The 18,234-nt window shown below is 39.9% G+C and overlaps 1 protein-coding gene and 1 long non-coding RNA gene across 3 annotated transcripts in view; both read right to left on the reverse strand.

Annotated features, from left to right (window-relative positions):
* The window catches only part of col16a1 (collagen, type XVI, alpha 1), a 106,049-nt gene that overhangs the window by 29,425 nt on the left and 58,390 nt on the right, over positions 1-18,234 (reverse strand). For both annotated transcript variants that reach the window (XM_023959863.2, XM_023959862.2), the window contains exons 22-28: positions 13,847-13,882; positions 13,638-13,757; positions 13,468-13,512; positions 13,077-13,112; positions 12,941-12,994; positions 672-722; positions 455-604 (exon numbers count right to left, since the gene is read on the reverse strand). In XM_023959863.2, the coding sequence (XP_023815631.1) occupies positions 455-604; positions 672-722; positions 12,941-12,994; positions 13,077-13,112; positions 13,468-13,512; positions 13,638-13,757; positions 13,847-13,882 (492 nt within the window). The remainder of the gene's footprint in view (positions 1-454; positions 605-671; positions 723-12,940; positions 12,995-13,076; positions 13,113-13,467; positions 13,513-13,637; positions 13,758-13,846; positions 13,883-18,234) is intronic.
* LOC144995294 (uncharacterized) lies at positions 15,691-17,902 on the reverse strand. Its single transcript, XR_013658878.1, has 3 exons — positions 17,766-17,902; positions 16,118-16,243; positions 15,691-15,830 (listed from the first exon to the last, which is right to left on the reverse strand). It is a non-coding gene; the product is annotated as an uncharacterized LOC144995294 (long non-coding RNA).

Genomic DNA, 18,234 nt, shown 5'->3' on the forward strand with positions numbered 1-18,234 from the left:
GCGTTGTCATAGTAACATAACATGCAGAGCCAGCACCGACCTCGACTGCAGCGGCAAATGAACGAAATGTCTATGGTGATGGTCATGATGGGTTAAATAAAGCATCAGTTCAGAGAGAAAGTTCAGTTTCAGCTTGTTTTTGTCCAGATGATGATGCTAAAGTTGGTTTTAAAGAAGCCAGCGCAGTGATACAGAACATTTAAAAAAGACGGAACGTCTTTTTTAGGCGTGCGGTTATCATCATTTTTTATTTAAACGGAAATCATTACTTTTTAATCCACACCCAGTAACCAATCAGAATCAAGTATTCACCGGGGAGCCATTGTATAACTAACATTAATAAGCAAAGTGTTTTAGTGAAAGAAGTTAGTATTATGCTGTCCTTTTTGGGGTTCTTATAGGAGATCACACCCTCTGCAGTAAGAAAGCAAAACCTAATCAAGCACTGTCCCACCTGCTTGCCATCAGCTCCGAGACCTGAAGGCCCAGGCGGACCTGGAGGTCCAGGGAAACCTGGAGGGCCTGGATCGCCTTTTGTTTCTTCTGAGATTTTGAAGTCCGGTTTGTCACCAAATTCTGATAACTGGCACACGCCACACTCCCCCTACAGAAGGAAATCAAGAGCATTGGAAGAAAGGTAACGTAGAACCAACAGAAATGATAAAACCTACCTTCTCCCCCTTTGATCCAGGAATTCCTTCACCAGCCAGCCCTCTTTCTCCCTATTCGACAGGATGACATGTAGATGACTTTGTTTCTCAGCCATGAAAGATGCGTAAAAAATCAAGGACAATAACTGAATTTTTGGAGAGTATAACATGAGATAATGCATGTGAAAATTCCAGTTTCCCATAAAGGAATCTATTAGATTAGAGTGCATGATTGATTGATTTTTACTCTGAAATTGGTGAATATAATTGATGACTACCAAGTCTGATAGGCCTATGATGGGCCTGTGACCCTTTGGCTGAAAAATAGACCCTATTGAATCCTGAATTTAAGTATTTTTATTAATTGTTTCACATCATAAAACTATTTAACAAGGAAAAAACTATAAATGGAGTCTTTATGGATCATTTCTACATACTATAGGCTGATTCATGCTGAAACTAATTAAAAACTAATACAAAAGACACAGACGGAAGAAGATAATGAGTTTTCTCTACCACATGTAATTACTCTTATTTGAAAAACACAATGAAACTGTAATAATTGTAGTTATGAAAGCTAATTTTAAAGTAAATATGACAGCGTTTGACATCAAACTAATTTGGTTATATCCTCTCCAATGTCACTGGTGTGTGGGACGTCTAAGTTTCCTCATTATGCAATACTGTCGTGCCATAAATGTTAATATTAAACTAATGACATAAATGACAGCATAAATAAAGCGGAGGAGCGACAGAATCAGGTGCTGTTGAAACACCTCTGAACCATTTCTGGTTTTCATTACAGCAGATGCTAAAAACAGAAAGGACTTGTAATATCTGAGGTAATTTTGCTGCCAGAGATTGTCTCTTTCTTTTTTCATTAAAGCGCCAACTGCCACACATCAAATAAGCCAATTTCACCACAAAACTCAAAAGTCACCTAATTATAATTTTTTTCCACAGAATTTCCTCACAAATGTAATAAAACAATTGTAAATAGGAGCAGGTTTTTTTATGAGCTCACTCAGTATGCACACAGAATGTATTCACTTTTTTCTTTTGATTTATTGTTGCTCTCTCTGATCTGTTCCTACTTTAATAGGGACTTTGGCTTTGTTTCACATTCTTTTTGCTTTTGCACAAAACCAGGCATACTACTGTTAAGTTTGCAGCTCTGCCATCACACATAAATAAACAGATGTTCATGTGTGTACTGCTGTGATTTTTTTTTTAATTGCTCTGCACATCTCTATAATTACTACATGTATATGTGGGGGTTCCATTTTTTTTTTTTTTTTGAAAGCACTGTTTTAAACATAACAAAAACAAAGCGTTTTTGACCAAAAATACAATCTAAAATAAAGTAACTCACAGACACGTTCACTCTACTACACAGTGCTTCCTCAGCTGGATCCTTTCCCTCTGGGTCGGCCGCTGTTCAGCCTCTGTGGCTCTAGCTGCGGAGCTGCATCACAGCCTTGCAGTGGTGAGGCTAAATTCCCCCCCCCCCCCCCCCCCCCCTTTGCTGCACTTGGCTGGCTTTGCATCTAACCCCAGAGGAGGAGGTCCCAACTATTATTTTCCACCTACCAATGTTATCCATTCTCAGCCTGATGCCCTGTGTTTACCTCCATTGTTTGCAAGGGTTGGAGACGTGTGCGTGTTCATAAATAAATGTATTTATTTTTCACTCTTCATTTGACTTTGCGTTACCATGCATAAGAAGTACTATATAAAGAAAGATTGATTTGATTTGATACACTAATCTCACTACAGTGCATTACAAGCAATACCAACAGCAGTAATAAACTGTGTAAAAAGATAGAATGACATGAAACCAAGAATATGTCACTGAAACATGTATGTCAGACAAAGATTCTAATAACTTGCACAGAAAGTGACATTAGCTTTCTTAATTGCAATGGAACTGACAAGAATGTCAAGACTGCTTTGAAAATCCATGTCATACTGAAGTCAGAATATGGCTGTTATGAGAAAAATGTCAGAATATTGCAACTAAAATGTGTCAACCCCACATTCTCCACCTTTAGTTAAATTTATTTTACTGCTAAAACCTTTGGATGGGAAGAAATCACACGAGAATGTGTTCTTTGGGTACAGATTGTGGTGTTTATGTAAATGTTACTATAACACTAGAAAATACTTGATCTGTTTTATCATTTTACAGCTTTAATGAAATGTTTCTTTTTGTTTAAACTTCCCCAGTGATGTGTCTACATGTCACAGTAAAGGCATAGTTTCCAGTTTCACCTTTAAAGCTAAAAGTTTAAATCAGGCTTTAAGCATTAGCGCAGTTAGCTGTGCCACTTGAACAGTATTTTACTGATTTCCAAACATCAGTGAAGGTGACACTGACTTGAAGTTGAAATAGACCTTAAAGTCTCTTCCTTGAAGTGTATCACCGCTCATCCGAGTGGCTTCATCAGTCTAATTGGTGGAAGTGTGGTAAACACAAAAATAAGCCTGTTGGTTTTAAATGCACAACTTAAATTTAAGTATCTAAAAAATATATATATATTTTTTATTAAATGTGAAACGCACAATTTTGTCTTATGTTTAATTTTGGAATTTAACAAATGCAGAACGGAAGGAACAAAACTGATGCGGACAGTTGTGTGCTGGGTTGTTTCTGACGGTGGGTTTGTGCATGAGCACCTCAGACGCAATCTGGACGACGACAGAGAAGCATCCTGTGTTCATTGCTGTGGCATTTTCTTCTGTTCTCAACAGGTTGGTGTACCATAAATATGTTCTTTTGATCACTTGATTTGACATAAAATTAGTATATATTATTTATGAGTACTTTGAAAGAAAAAGGGAAATATAAAGAAACTTTACGGAGCGGACGGCAACTTGAAAGACATCTGGCTTAACTGCCGCTGCGAAACCGTTACACTGTGATTCTGGCGCGTCTTTGCCCTGAGCGCTGCCTGGCAGGCACCGTGTTTTGCTAACAACGTATTTTGCTAACAATATGCCCCGTGTAAGAACTTGCAGGCAAAATGTTAAAACACAGTTTTTCAAGGATTTTGATGTGGTTTGAGTTTATGTGAAGAATGTTTATTGAGTTTAAATCAGAAAAGTATTATATTGAAATTGATTTAAGCTGTCCAGACTGAACATGTTAATGTTATTGAATGCAGAATGTTGCTTCTAATTTTGTGCATCATAAAATGATGGGACTCAATGGTCAGACACTGGCTGATAAGGTGTATTTGTATATATGTTTATGTAAAGATTAGAGATAATACACCTGGAGAATTGAAAGATTTTATTTAATATTGAACTGGTATGTAATGATTGTATAAAGACTGCAGTTTTGAAAATGCTGAATGAAAACTGGGTGCATATGAACAAAGGGTTTTATTTTAAGTGACTGTAAATAAACAGACGCAATCTGGACGACGACAGAGAAGCATCCTGTGTTCATTGCTGTGGCATTTTCTTCTGTTCTCAACAGAAAATCTATTTTGTTGCTTTGACGCCACTCCTGGTGTCGGTAACAAATTGTGGGGGCTCGTCCGGGATCTCTCTCCGGCGCCACTCAAGTGTCCAGGGGAGCAGATCCAGTAACAAAAGAACCAAAGCTGAGGTGCCGCAACGTGACTACAGCCGAAGTGACAGCAAGTGAACGTCCACGAGGGAAGATTGAAGCCAGAAAGGACCCTTTCTTCCAAGGGAGCCGCACTGCTGTTAACCAAGAGCAAAAGAAGTCATGTCTGCGCCACGTAAAGAACTCACATGGAGCATCAAGAAGAGCCTGTACCAGCTCACCTGTGATGAAGTTTACCAGCTTGCTATGGAGGTGTCCAGAGACTTCCAGGAAGCAGTTAACTTTGACTCATCTGATGAAGAAGGATGTGTTGAGTATATCCTTCAATATATGAAGTCCAATGCATTGCTTGACACTGAAGATGAAGGGATGAGTCATTTGTTAGCACTAAATGATCTTGTAAGCAACATTATTGAGAATCGTGACTTGATGGTTATCAGGGGTAGTTTAACGCAAGGGGAAGAGAATGTCACAGCTGCATCAGCTAGGACATTAGCTCAGGCTGATGGTAATGTGACAAAACCAGCTCCACTACCCACTGTCTCCATACCAAGAGTGACTCCACCAACCAACAACACAAATTCTTCCACTCAAGACATAGAACAGCTGCAAGCAATACATGAAGAATTAGGGAAAAAGCTGCAAAGTTACAAACATGGAGCCAGACAGTACGATCCACAGGAAACATCAGTTCCTCATCTGAGAAACCAAGTTACAGCACAAGGTGACACAGAGAAGGTGGTATGCTTGAAGGATCTGCCCTTCCTCCAGCGCAGAGAATTCAAAGTGCATGGTGGGCAGATAGGAGACCAGAACTCTGACATCACCTACAATAACATATGTAAACAACTGGATGAGGGGATCAAAGAGGGCTTCACAGAGACTGAAGTGATTCGGGGGGCTTTGAGAATAGTCAAGCCAGGAGCCTTTAGGGACATGCTAACCAACAAAGAGGAGATGGCGCTTTGTGAGCTCAAGGGGTTCCTTAGATCGCATCTTGGTGAAAAGGCAAGCACAGAATTATTTCAGGAGCTTGTATGTGCAAAACAACATGAGCATGAACCTCCTCAGCAATTCCTATACCGCATGATTGGGCTCAAACAAAAAATACTGTTCCAGTCCAAACAAGGCAACTCAGAGATATGCTATGATCCAAAAACAATCCAGGGAGTTTTTCTGCACACAGTCTACCAGGGCTTAGGTTCAAAACACACAGACATAAGACAGCAACTGAGACCACTCCTTTCTAGGAGTCAAGTGACTGATGAAGAGATTCTTTCACAAGTAATGAAAATTATTGCAGATGAAAATGAACATCAGCGTAGATTGGGCTACACTTCCAGACAAAAGCCTGCACACATGCACAGTGTAAGGGTAGGTGATGAGAATCATGCCATGATGGAAAAAGACCACCAGGCCATCCAAAAACTCAGTGCACAGGTTGAAGCACTAACAACCATGGTTGCTGCTTTAATGGACCAGAAAACAACAAAAAACCATGCAGCCTCTGCACAGGGCCTATCTTCCCAAACGCTGGGCCAACCCCACACACAGTGCCCTCCTTCAGCCAGTAGAACAGCCGTCTCTCAAAATCTTCTTCCTCCCCAAAGAAAGGAAAAGCCCTTCTGCTGTATGAACTGTATACAACAAGGTTTAGAAGATTGCAGTCACTGTTTTGTTTGTGGAGAGCCAGGCCACAGGGCTATTGGTTGCCTAAAAAGAACAAAGAAGCCTTTAAACTAGGAGCGGTCTCCGTGGAGGGACAACAAGAGGCCGTTTCACAACACAAGTCCCACAGTACCACCCCAAGAAGTAACCGCACTCACTCAAGCAGAAAAAAAGAAAGTAAAAGACTAGGCAGAGGCAACCCCTCAGAAGAAGCTAAAACTCTTCAGAACGTCTCTCGCACAGTACCACTCATTGGAAAAAAATGCCTGCTCACTTGTTTCATCAATGGCTTTGCAACAACTACACTATTTGATTCTGGATCTCAAGTAAGCATAATAGATGGGGCTTGGAGAGAGATGTTTGTTCCAAACCACTTTGTGCGGCCACTAAAAGAGCTTCTCGATCCAGGTGACAGCCTTGACCTGGTTGCTGCAAATGGACAATCAATCCCCTATGATGGATGGGTGGAGCTTACAGTCAACCTTATGGGGAATGAAAATCCAAACCTTGCTATACAGGTCCCCTTTTTGGTCAGTCAGCTCCCTCTGCCCCAGCCTCTATTAGGTGCTAATGTTCTCCAAGCTATGATTAACTTACAAGAGTCTCCTGCTGAAGCACATGCTATGGTTTTTGAGCTGCTCAGAAAAACATTGGGTGCTGAAGAAGAACAAGTTGAAGCAATGGTGAACTTTATTCAGCTGAAAGAGACACCAGACTCCATGGCAACAGTGAGAGTTGGAAAAGATGACGTTATCATAGCAGCTGGAAGAACTGTATATGTAAAGTGCAGGGTACCTCCCAACTTTGACACCTCTGATCCTTTTGTTCTGTATGAACCAACAGACAATGACACAACACTGGATCAACTGAGTGTCGGAGAGAGCCTTTTAAAAGTCAACGAAAGTAAAACCCCTCTTCTTTTTGTGCCAGTCTCCAACCACACCAAACAGGATATCACTCTTCCTAGAAGACACCCAATAGGATTCATCCAACACATCAGCAAAGTTATTGAGACAGGAGATGCAAAGGCACAACAAGTTGAAATATCAAAACCAACAAGCCCGGCTGAAGTCAACAATGTCAACGCCCCTGTCACATCCTTAGTTGAGCTATGGCAACCACCTGTTGACCTCAGTCACCTCAACCCAGCACAACAACAGATTGTTGAGAAAATGCTGTATGAAGAGAGTACGGCTTTCGCCAAAGACAGCACTGATATTGGGTGCATTCCTTCCCTCCAAATGCCCATTAGACTCACAGATGACATCCCCGTGCAAAGAGCGTACTCTTCAGTCCCAAAACCACTCTATAAAGAGGTAAAAGAATACATCCAGGAACTGCTATTGAAAGGGTGGATTATTAAGTCACAGTCTCCATATGCTGCACCTATTGTATGTGTCAGAAAAAAGGATGGATCTTTGCGACTCTGCATTGACTACCGTCTCCTCAACAAAAAGACAGTGCCAGACAAACACCCTCTTCCACGCATACAAGACTTGATCGATTCACTCGGAGGCTTTAGCTGGTTTTCTATCTTAGATCAAGGCAAAGCTTATCATCAAGGTTTCATCTCCGAAGGCTCAAGACATCTGACTGCCTTCACTACACCCTGGGGATTATACGAGTGGATCAGGATCCCATTTGGATTATCAAACGCACCAGCAGCATTTCAGAGAAGCATGGAAGAGATGCTACAAGACCTGAGGGACGAATGTTGCATTCCTTATTTAGATGATGTTCTTTGCTTTTCCAGATCATTTGAGGAACATGTTGAGTCTCTGCGCCATGTACTCGGAGCATTGAAACGTCATGGGGTAAAGCTGAGACCGGAAAAGTGTGAGTTTTTCCGCAAAGAAGTCAGGTATGTGGGTCGCCTTGTTTCCTCAGATGGGGTGAGAGTGGATCCAAAGGACATTGAAGCAGTGCAGGCCTTGAAAGAGAAGGCACCACAAACAGTAGGAGATGTTAGAAGACTGTTGGGCTTCCTTAGCTATTACAGGTCATATGTCCAAGATTTTTCTAGAATAGCAAGACCGCTGTATGAATTGCTACAGAAAAACCCCAGTGTCCTGCAAACAAAGTCTCAGAGAAAGAACAACAAAGGTCCGCAATTATCCTCTTCTACCCCAGTGGAATGGAAGATTGAACACCAACAGATCCTTGAACATCTAATCAATATCCTGACCAATCCACCTGTCTTAGCCTACCCAGACTTTGACCAACCTTTCACACTTCATACAGATGCCTCTCAAAATGGCCTTGGAGCTGTGCTTTACCAAAACCAAAATGGGAAAATGAGAGTGATTGGGTATGGGTCCCGTACATTAACACCAGCAGAGCAGAGCTACCACCTTCACAGTGGTAAGCTTGAGTTTTTAGCTTTGAAGTGGGCAGTGTGTGAGAAATTTAGAGACTACCTCTTTTATGCCCCCCATTTCACTGTCTATACTGACAACAACCCTTTGACATATGTGATGGGCACCGCCAAACTTAATGCAGTTGGTCATAGGTGGGTGGGGCAATTAGCAGATTTTAACTTTGACATACGCTACAAACCAGGAAAGCTGAATGTTGATGCTGATGTTCTCTCACGCTGTCCTCTAGATATTAACACCTATATGAGTCAGTGTTCGGAGAGACTTTCTGAGGAGGCAGTGGGTGCCAGCTGGGATGGTAGCAGGACAGCCCAGCAGAATGATGTGGCATGGGTGGCCTCCCTTAGCATCACATCCGAACAACCAACTCACACAAAGTCTTTTCCTGTGATAGACCATGAGGAACTGGTGAGAGAACAACAGAGGGACCCTGTAATCAGAAAGATTCTGGAGTTGAAGAAAAATTTCACCGAACTAACAGAGGAAAAACGCAGATCTTTGGACACAAACACAAGAAAGCTCTCTAGAGAGTGGAGCAAGCTCCATGTGGAAAATGATCTGTTGTACAGGAAAATCCAAGGACGGAAACAGTTAGTGTTGCCAGACACCTACAAGCAGGTTGCACTGACACACTTGCACGACAATATGGGACATATTGGCGTAGAGAGGGTTTTAAGCCTGGTAAGAGAGCGATTCTTCTGGCCATTTATGAAAAGGGATGTGGAAGATTATGTAACTCGCAGATGTCGCTGCATTAAACAGAAGAAACCCGCTGTCCCTGAAAGAGCACCCATGGGGAGCATCACATCTAGCTCGCCACTAGAGCTAGTGTGTATTGATTTTCTACACTTAGAGGCCAGTCGAGGCGGATATGAGTATGTCCTGGTAGTAGTTGATCATTTCACCAGGTTTGCCCAAGCCTATCCCACTAAAAACAAGGCTGGGAAAACTGCTGCCGACAAGATTTTCAATGACTTTGTCCCCCGTTTTGGATATCCACATAAACTCCACCATGACCAGGGTAGAGAGTTTGAGAATGAACTCTTTAGAACTCTCAGACAGTTTGCTGGTGTGAACCACTCAAGAACCTCACCTTACCACCCCCAGGGTAATCCTGCTGAGAGGTTTAATCGAACTTTATTGCAGATGCTCCGCACACTGGGTGAGAAAGAAAAAGAAAATTGGAAAGATCACTTACCCCACATTGTGCATGCATACAATTGCTCCAAACATGAATCAACAGGGTTCTCCCCATACTATCTGCTTTACGGCCGACACCCTCGACTCCCAGTGGACCTCATTTTTGGATTGGTTGGAGAAGACAAAGCCCAAACAGGCACAGACTATGCAGACAAGTGGGCAGAGAAGATGATTGAAGCATATAAAATAGCCAGCACTAATAGCCAACAATCGAGTGCCAAAGGAAAGCGCTATTATGACAAGAAAAATAGAGGTGTTACTCTTCAGCCAGGGGACAGAGTACTTGTACGCAATGTAGCACAACGTGGAGGACCATGTAAGTTGAAGCCCTACTGGGAGAAGACCATTTATGTTGTCAGAGAACAACTAGGTGACAACCCAGTCTATAAAGTAAGTCCTGAAACAAACAGCCATCCCATTCGAACTCTACACCGAAATCTGTTGCTCCAGGTGAACGACTTACCTGTTGAACAACCACCACCACAAAAAGCCCATGCTAAGGCGAAAAGGTCAAAAAGGCTCTTGTTAACACCAACACAGTTCCAGTCACATAACTCAAATGAGTCTGATGAGGAAGAAGAGGAACCGACTTACTGGCTGAGATTTCCAAGGGAAACACAGAGGAGAGCTGATTGTTTGGTTGATCAACCAGCTTACTATAATGAACCAATATTGTGTGAAAATGATAACGCTGACTTTGAAGAATCGGAACCAGCTGAACTTGTATCTGAGAGGAATAGTTTCACTGTAGGAGAACAGACGAGGCAGAATGAAAGTCTGCCATTCATAGACCAGCCTTTGCAACAAGATGACAATGTTCCTCAGATCGATGAGGAAGAAGATATCCAAAGTCACTCATCACCCGTCTTGAGGAAATCTACCAGAAATAGGCGCCCTGGTCAGATATTCACCTACAACACCCTTGGCCAGCCATCCTATCAACCTTGTGCTGTCATCAATGCAGTAGCAACTCAACTAACACCCTACAATTACCATTTCCCACAAACACATTTCTATTCAGTTCAGCCTAGTACTTTCACCTCACAAACATACCCAACGTTTTACCATCCAGTCTACTGCTTTTAGTTTGAATATACATGGTTTTTTTTTTATTTTGAATGTTTCATGGTTCTAAAGAGTTTTGAAAAAAAAAAGTTAATCCAAGTTGAGGCCATGTGCAAGTGTCGGGAGCCACTTTTGTTTGTAGGGGAGTGTGTGGTAAACACAAAAATAAGCCTGTTGGTTTTAAATGCACAACTTAAATTTAAGTATCTAAAAAATATATATATATTTTTTATTAAATGTGAAACGCACAATTTTGTCTTATGTTTAATTTTGGAATTTAACAAATGCAGAACGGAAGGAACAAAACTGATGCGGACAGTTGTGTGCTGGGTTGTTTCTGACGGTGGGTTTGTGCATGAGCACCTCAGACGCAATCTGGACGACGACAGAGAAGCATCCTGTGTTCATTGCTGTGGCATTTTCTTCTGTTCTCAACAGGTTGGTGTACCATAAATATGTTCTTTTGATCACTTGATTTGACATAAAATTAGTATATATTATTTATGAGTACTTTGAAAGAAAAAGGGAAATATAAAGAAACTTTACGGAGCGGACGGCAACTTGAAAGACATCTGGCTTAACTGCCGCTGCGAAACCGTTACACTGTGATTCTGGCGCGTCTTTGCCCTGAGCGCTGCCTGGCAGGCACCGTGTTTTGCTAACAACGTATTTTGCTAACAATATGCCCCGTGTAAGAACTTGCAGGCAAAATGTTAAAACACAGTTTTTCAAGGATTTTGATGTGGTTTGAGTTTATGTGAAGAATGTTTATTGAGTTTAAATCAGAAAAGTATTATATTGAAATTGATTTAAGCTGTCCAGACTGAACATGTTAATGTTATTGAATGCAGAATGTTGCTTCTAATTTTGTGCATCATAAAATGATGGGACTCAATGGTCAGACACTGGCTGATAAGGTGTATTTGTATATATGTTTATGTAAAGATTAGAGATAATACACCTGGAGAATTGAAAGATTTTATTTAATATTGAACTGGTATGTAATGATTGTATAAAGACTGCAGTTTTGAAAATGCTGAATGAAAACTGGGTGCATATGAACAAAGGGTTTTATGTTAAGTGACTGTAAATAAACAGACGCAATCTGGACGACGACAGAGAAGCATCCTGTGTTCATTGCTGTGGCATTTTCTTCTGTTCTCAACAGAAAATCTATTTTGTTGCTTTGACGCCACTCCTGGTGTCGGTAACAGAAGTCTCAATCTACATTTGTCTCTGCCAGGTGGGACACCCACATTCCATCAAATGGATGGATCATTAAAGAAATAACAAAGAGGAGGAACCAGAGTAGACTCCTCTCCTCTTGTAATCCCCACTATCCCCAACACAGGATCACACTAGAGATAACACTTTTGGTCTTCTTAAGAAATAATGAAAGGGTAGCAGCAGACAGATAGTGTCCGAGGCCTCCCCCTCTGTTGAGGGATTGTGTCTCTGACCCCTCTTACAAACCACCTGTCTCCTCAGTCAAGAATCTGTTTGTTTTGGACTTCAGATGAGTGAGTTATGTCTTTTAAATGTGAATAAAGTGTTGAAACCGATCCTGACACCTCAGAAGGATTTTAATTCCAGTTGTCATTACTCAACTTTAAGACTGATTTGTGATACATTAACGTTTCTGTGACATGAACATTTAGGAAAAGTGGGTGGTGCAACACTTGGGTAAGTTATACAGGTTATTTTGGTTATAAAGCTGCTAAATATGTGTGGAAAAACAGTTTAAAAGGTCTATAATCATGCTATTCTTAAGCCTTTCACAGTACACCATATCCATATGTATGCTGATATATTACCTTTGGCACACTAAAGAACGTTTTTTATGAAATATTAGTTATTTTTGCAGCTCCTTTACCTACCACTCGATCTCTGAGGCACCGCCTTTCTCCCCTAGTGGGTGCTGCCCATTTCATGACGTCAACCTAGAGTCGGCCTTGGCCGCATGTTTTTGTTTCACCCACAAAAATAAAAATAAACTCCAAACTTTTGGAAAGATGGATGTGCATATTGTCCATAAATAATAATATGGGATTACCAGGGATCCCACCAGGGATTTTATTACCATAATAAAAGGGAAGCGTTTAGCCAATCACCGATAGCTCTATGAAGACACTGGATTTGTGTACGCAGACTCCTCCTGGAACGGGCTGTTACCATTGGTCTACGTCATAATGTGAGAACTCATTTGTTTTTGTGGATTGGGGGCAGCTGGTGCTTAGAGCTCAGGCCTTTAGAGGAAAACGCAAATGCCCTTAAAAGCTCATATAGTTGATTTTTTTTTAAATGTGATGGTTTGAATGAACATGCAAAAAAAAAAAAAACTTAAAGGAAGCTTTTAAAAGATCTTAAACTATCACTTCTCAGTGACCAGAAGTACACAATCCTCTTACCTTTTCTCCTTTCTTTCCATCTTTCCCACTTGAACCCCTCAGTCCTGGTTTGCCCTGTTATATGAGATAACATCCATAAAACTTTGTCAGAAGGTGAAGCAAAACATTCACTTTAAAGAGCAGAAGCTGAACTTACCGGCTTACCATCCGCTCCTGAGCTGCCAGAATTACCCTGGAGGCAGACAAGGAAAAAAAAAGGAAAATACATTTTTGAAATGATAAAAAAATGGACGGTGTTGTACATTGGTAATACTCACTTCATAGTAAGTTGCACCCCACAGGCTGCCATGTCAAAATATATTATTTGTTGAATACCTTAGCTCTTTGCTAATAAGTTTCATGCTGAAGGGAAATCCCAACGGCCGACAGTTTTAGGCTCTAGGATTAGTGCAGTGCTGTGGTTATTTTCCTGATGAAGTCTATTAGGAGCTCTGCCAAGAAACCCACCGGCTGAGCTCCTCTTGTATCAGCTTCAACTGCTATTAAGGTCAGCTGCTCTCACTTCTGTTTATTTTTATGTTCCTTACCTTCTCTCCCCTAAGTCCGGGTGAACCCGGCTTTCCTGGCTTTCCCTGTGAATACAGAAGGAAGTTTTTTCAAGATTTTTTTTTTCCTTTTATTTATAAGAAAGCAAAATCACAAAGAAAGAATCGATAATTAAATTACGAAATTTAGTTTTGTAATAAACCAGACTCACCGAATCTCCTTTCGGTCCAAAACCAGGCTCTCCTTTCTCCCCCTTTGTTTGTAATACGCCACTCGGGATGAGGTTCGGGGGCAGGTCTCCCACGGTGGGGCACGCAGAGCAAGACTCTCCCTAAAGCGCATTGACGGAAAAATTACAAATATTCACAATCAAAATCTAACTCCATATCCATTTCAGTTGAAAACAGGCAGAAAGCTGACCTTTTCTCCTTTGGAACCATCTGATCCTGGTTCTCCCTGCCAAAACAAGAGAAGAGGAACATCCAAAAAAATAAAAAAGCAAATTAAAACCAACTTACTCTGCCAAACATTTCACTTTTCTAAAATGTCATGCCTGAACATGGCATTGAGAATGTTTTTGTTGATGCAATTAGGCAGACATTTGAAGATGACAGTAAGATGTGTGTGGGTGAGAGTGGGTGGCATTCTGGACTTGAGCAGACTGGCATTTGTGGCGCAAAGTTTAAGGAATTTAAACATTTTGTTACTTTTCTAAACTTTCAGGAATGCATACTTTGGCTCCTCCCTATTTTTATACTTGAAAGGGCATTTGGAGATGTAGAGGAGTCTGAACTTGTTTCTTCACAGGGAGCTGTAGTGACTTAGGGCTGTGTATCCCTCCGCCAGTAGGGTGATCTGCGTCACATTTGTGACACGGCAGAGAAACTCATTTCTTCATGTGGGTGTGCACTGAAGCACAGAAGTTTACATTTAAATGTAAGTAATGACTTGGTTTTAGCATGACTTTTTAAAGTTATAAAACTAATGTGTATTTTCTGAGCGCTGCCAGCTACCTGCTAACGTAAATGACCGGCGACTATTCATGACATCATCAAGTAACATACAAACATACAAATCTGAAGACACTATTTTTCCATATCTCTCCACTTGGAGGGCTAAATGTAGGGGTAGGGAGACGCCATCGGGGCAGAAGAATAATACGAATTCAGCCATAGTCTGCTTTTTATTTAATAAAATGTTCCTATGATTAAGTTTTTGGAGAAAGGGTAGTTAGGTTTTAATTCTGTATTGTTTTTCCAGCATAAAAGACCTTTTTTAACAAATGAGTAAAACATCATCAGTAAATGACATTTGAGTGAGGCACCTGTCTAAAAAGAAACCAAGCTTTGGGACAAGAAGCCTTTTACTGGAAAAACTAACATTAACACAAAAAACTGAATTGAATCTGCTATTTTCGGTGAAATTGATCTTATTATCTAGAAGAATAAGATATATACACTGTCAGAAAAAATGTGCAAAATTTGTACCTTTAGAGGTACAATGGCTTGTCACTGGGGCAGTACCCTCAAGGGTACAAATGTTGTACCCTTTCATATTGGTACGTATCTGTACCCTTCCAGTATGTACCTTTCAAAGGCAAATATGTACCTCTGTGGACTAAATTGTACCCTATAGTGCTATGGTACCATAATGTACCTTTAAAAAAAAGGTACAAATTTGTTCTTTTAAGGGTACTGCCCCAGTGACAAGCCTTTTGTACCCTTTGATGGCAAATTTGTACCAGATACAGCACATTAAAAGACCAGTATACTGTTTATCACATTTATTAAACATTCAAAACAATTACAATGCTGACATTACACAGTATGTACAGTGTCACAACAGGATGCATATATTTACAATTATTAGCAATTTTACAATAATGAAAAATCTATATTTTTCCTTCAGTTCACATTGCATTCATTGTAACTATAACCTTAACATTTGATCAATTGTAAACAGCACATAGCACTTCAGTTACCATTTTTAAACCATGAATTAAAACTTGTGACATTAACAAAAGAAGCATTAGACCTCATTTTAAGTACATCTTTCTACTGCATTCTACATTTTCTAAAAATAGATAGTAAAAAAGTAAACTTATAACCAAGTTTAAATGCATAATTTAAATAATAAAATGCATAAATGTGATAAGATAATATTAATACGAATTCTAAAAAGAAGAACTATAAAACACACTAAAGGTTACCAAGGATTACGTTTTATGTCAATACCTATTAGATCCTCTGCAAGCATCTCTTCTCTTGCTTCTTTGGAGACTTTGGCTAATGGAGCTTTTCTTTGAACAAGCTCAAGCACCTTTGGCACAATACTGGTAAACGCCGTCCTTGAAGCGCTGGCTTAAACTGACAGGTGATGGATGCATTCGGTCAACATCAAACAACTGAAAATAGAAAAAATTAGAAAATTAATCATTCACTTTAACTAAAACAAACAAAAGACATAAAAAATTCTAATATTCTTTGTTGCCTCTTTCATTGCCATTTCCCTTTAGTTATCTCATTGTATAAATATTACATGGCTTGAATGACTATATATTTATATATGGGTTTAGAAAATTACAATGTTTTTACAATTGAGTTAAAGCTGTTAATGGTCAGCAGATGTCTCAGCTTATATTAACATTCAAAATTTATTTTAAGCTGAGAACTGATTTAAAATGTCACTGACCCCTGAGGTTGTCTTCAAGAAAGGGAACTTCTTTAGTATATCCTCTCGCACCTTGCTGTACTGGATATGCAGGACATTCACATGACCTTCAACGGATGATGCATCCTCACCAATGACAGAAACCACCTATTGGATCAAATTTAAAAGTCCATATTAATAATAAAAAATACAACTGCAAGCACTGATTACTGGGGTTAAAGCACTTTGAGATGATGTTTAAAGACAGTTTGTGCAGAGTGGTTTGGAGTTGATCAGAAATTAACTTCTGAGTTGTAGGCGGGGTTATTGACACAGTAGTTACCCTCTGCTGATGTCCGATCATCCCTTTGTTTACGCCCTCTCCCTCTAGCTTACAGTCCTTCCAACCTAAAACTAACATTAGTGGTGAAACCAAAATGGTGAGCAATATTGAAGCTTTCCGGCCATAGTTTAGATCAAGCTCAGACAAGTATGATGAAGATGTTAATGGATCTGTTTGTCTGCAAGTGGACGCATCAGAATACAGCAGAGCAGAGGGACTCTGACACCTTCATGTGGTGCGTCACAATAGAGAGCTTCCTCAAACTGCATTTATTTTGTCTGTTCCTGATTCATCCCAATTTGAGTGAATACTCAGATGTGCAGTTTTAAACGTGTTCTTTTAAACGTGCCCATCATGAGAAAAATACTGCGACATGTTAAAAATGGGGTACCCACTCCAATGAAAGTTATTTTTTAAAATGTAGCATTTTTATGATGACATATTCTTATAAGATTTAAGAATAAAACTGTGTTTCTGAATATTTATTTTCTCAAATTGGGATGAATCAGGAGCAGATGAAAAGATGTAATTTGAGAAAGCTTGTAGTTGTTACGTACAAGCTACATTTGGCAGGCCATAAGCTCCCTGCTCCACATGTCGTCATTCTCCTCGTCTGAGTTGGCATCTGGCTCACATCTATAAGGCTGGACAGCTCCAATATTGCACACCAATTCTGTTGCTTGGGGGTTGTGAGGGACTGTAAGGTAACGGGAGCGTAAACAATGGCATGATGGGAAGTTAAGGCCGGTTAACTCTGCAAAACAGTCCTGTCAAGAACTTGAAGGTGAATTCCAATTGAACTGCAGAAACCATGTCCCATGTCCCAGAAAACATTTTTCCCCCTCAAAAACTGCATAATCAATGTCTGCCTTTGTATAATAATAATTATATTATTATTATATTATTAAAAAATATTTTCAATTATATTGAAAACATTTTTTCAATATAATTGAAAAAATTGAAACGTTTTCAATTATATTGAAATGTTTTGAAATTGAAATGTTTTCAATTATATTGAAAACATTTTTTGGCTGGTGGGAGCGGGGATCGAACCGCCAACCCTTCGGTCACTGAGCCACTGTCGCCCGTATAGTCAATATCTTGTTAATTATGCAGAGCTTTGTTGAAGGAAATACAGAAGAATTATATGTTTGTATGATGAGGACAGCATTCCAGAATGTATTCAATGTGTTGTGACTTACTCGGTGCAATCTGCTGTTTCCCTAGAAAACTTTAAACTAGTTTGGATGATCTGCCTTACTGCACTGTTTGACAACTAAACTGAATCGAAAAGACAGCCTGACTTTGAATGCTTGAAATGACTTTGTGAAAAGATTATTTACTTACTTTGGCAAGAGAGGTGTCTTCAACTCTTCGTCTTGTTGTAGGACTGTGTTGTAATATTATTGTGTCATCTGAGTCCACTTCAGTATCTCCACTTGAAGTGGTATTGCAGCTCTTTACAGGACGACTCGGCTGATCTGTCAAAGTATTAAAGCTTTCAGTTACTGTAATATTTAAATTAGTATGATAGCAAAAAAAAAAAAAAAAAAAAAAAAGATTTTTAAATACTGACCGACTTAACAGTTTAGCAGATTTATTATCTTGTCTAAGACAGCAATAGGGTATAAAACTCATACTTTATTGCCCGTGTTTTGTTCCCCACACTATCCTGTCAAATAAATCATTAACCCTTAGACTCCTATTGATGCTCTTCAGCTCAAAAATGTTCTTAATTTAGCATGTACTTGAAAGCAAAAACACAGATTATTTCCCTTGGAAATAAATTCAGGCATCAAAGGGGAATTTACCCAAA

The sequence above is a fragment of the Oryzias latipes genome, chromosome 11 (genome assembly GCF_053564925.1).
Source record: "Oryzias latipes strain Hd-rR chromosome 11, Olatipes_Hd-rR_3.1".
Classification (NCBI taxonomy): Eukaryota; Metazoa; Chordata; class Actinopteri; order Beloniformes; family Adrianichthyidae; genus Oryzias; species Oryzias latipes.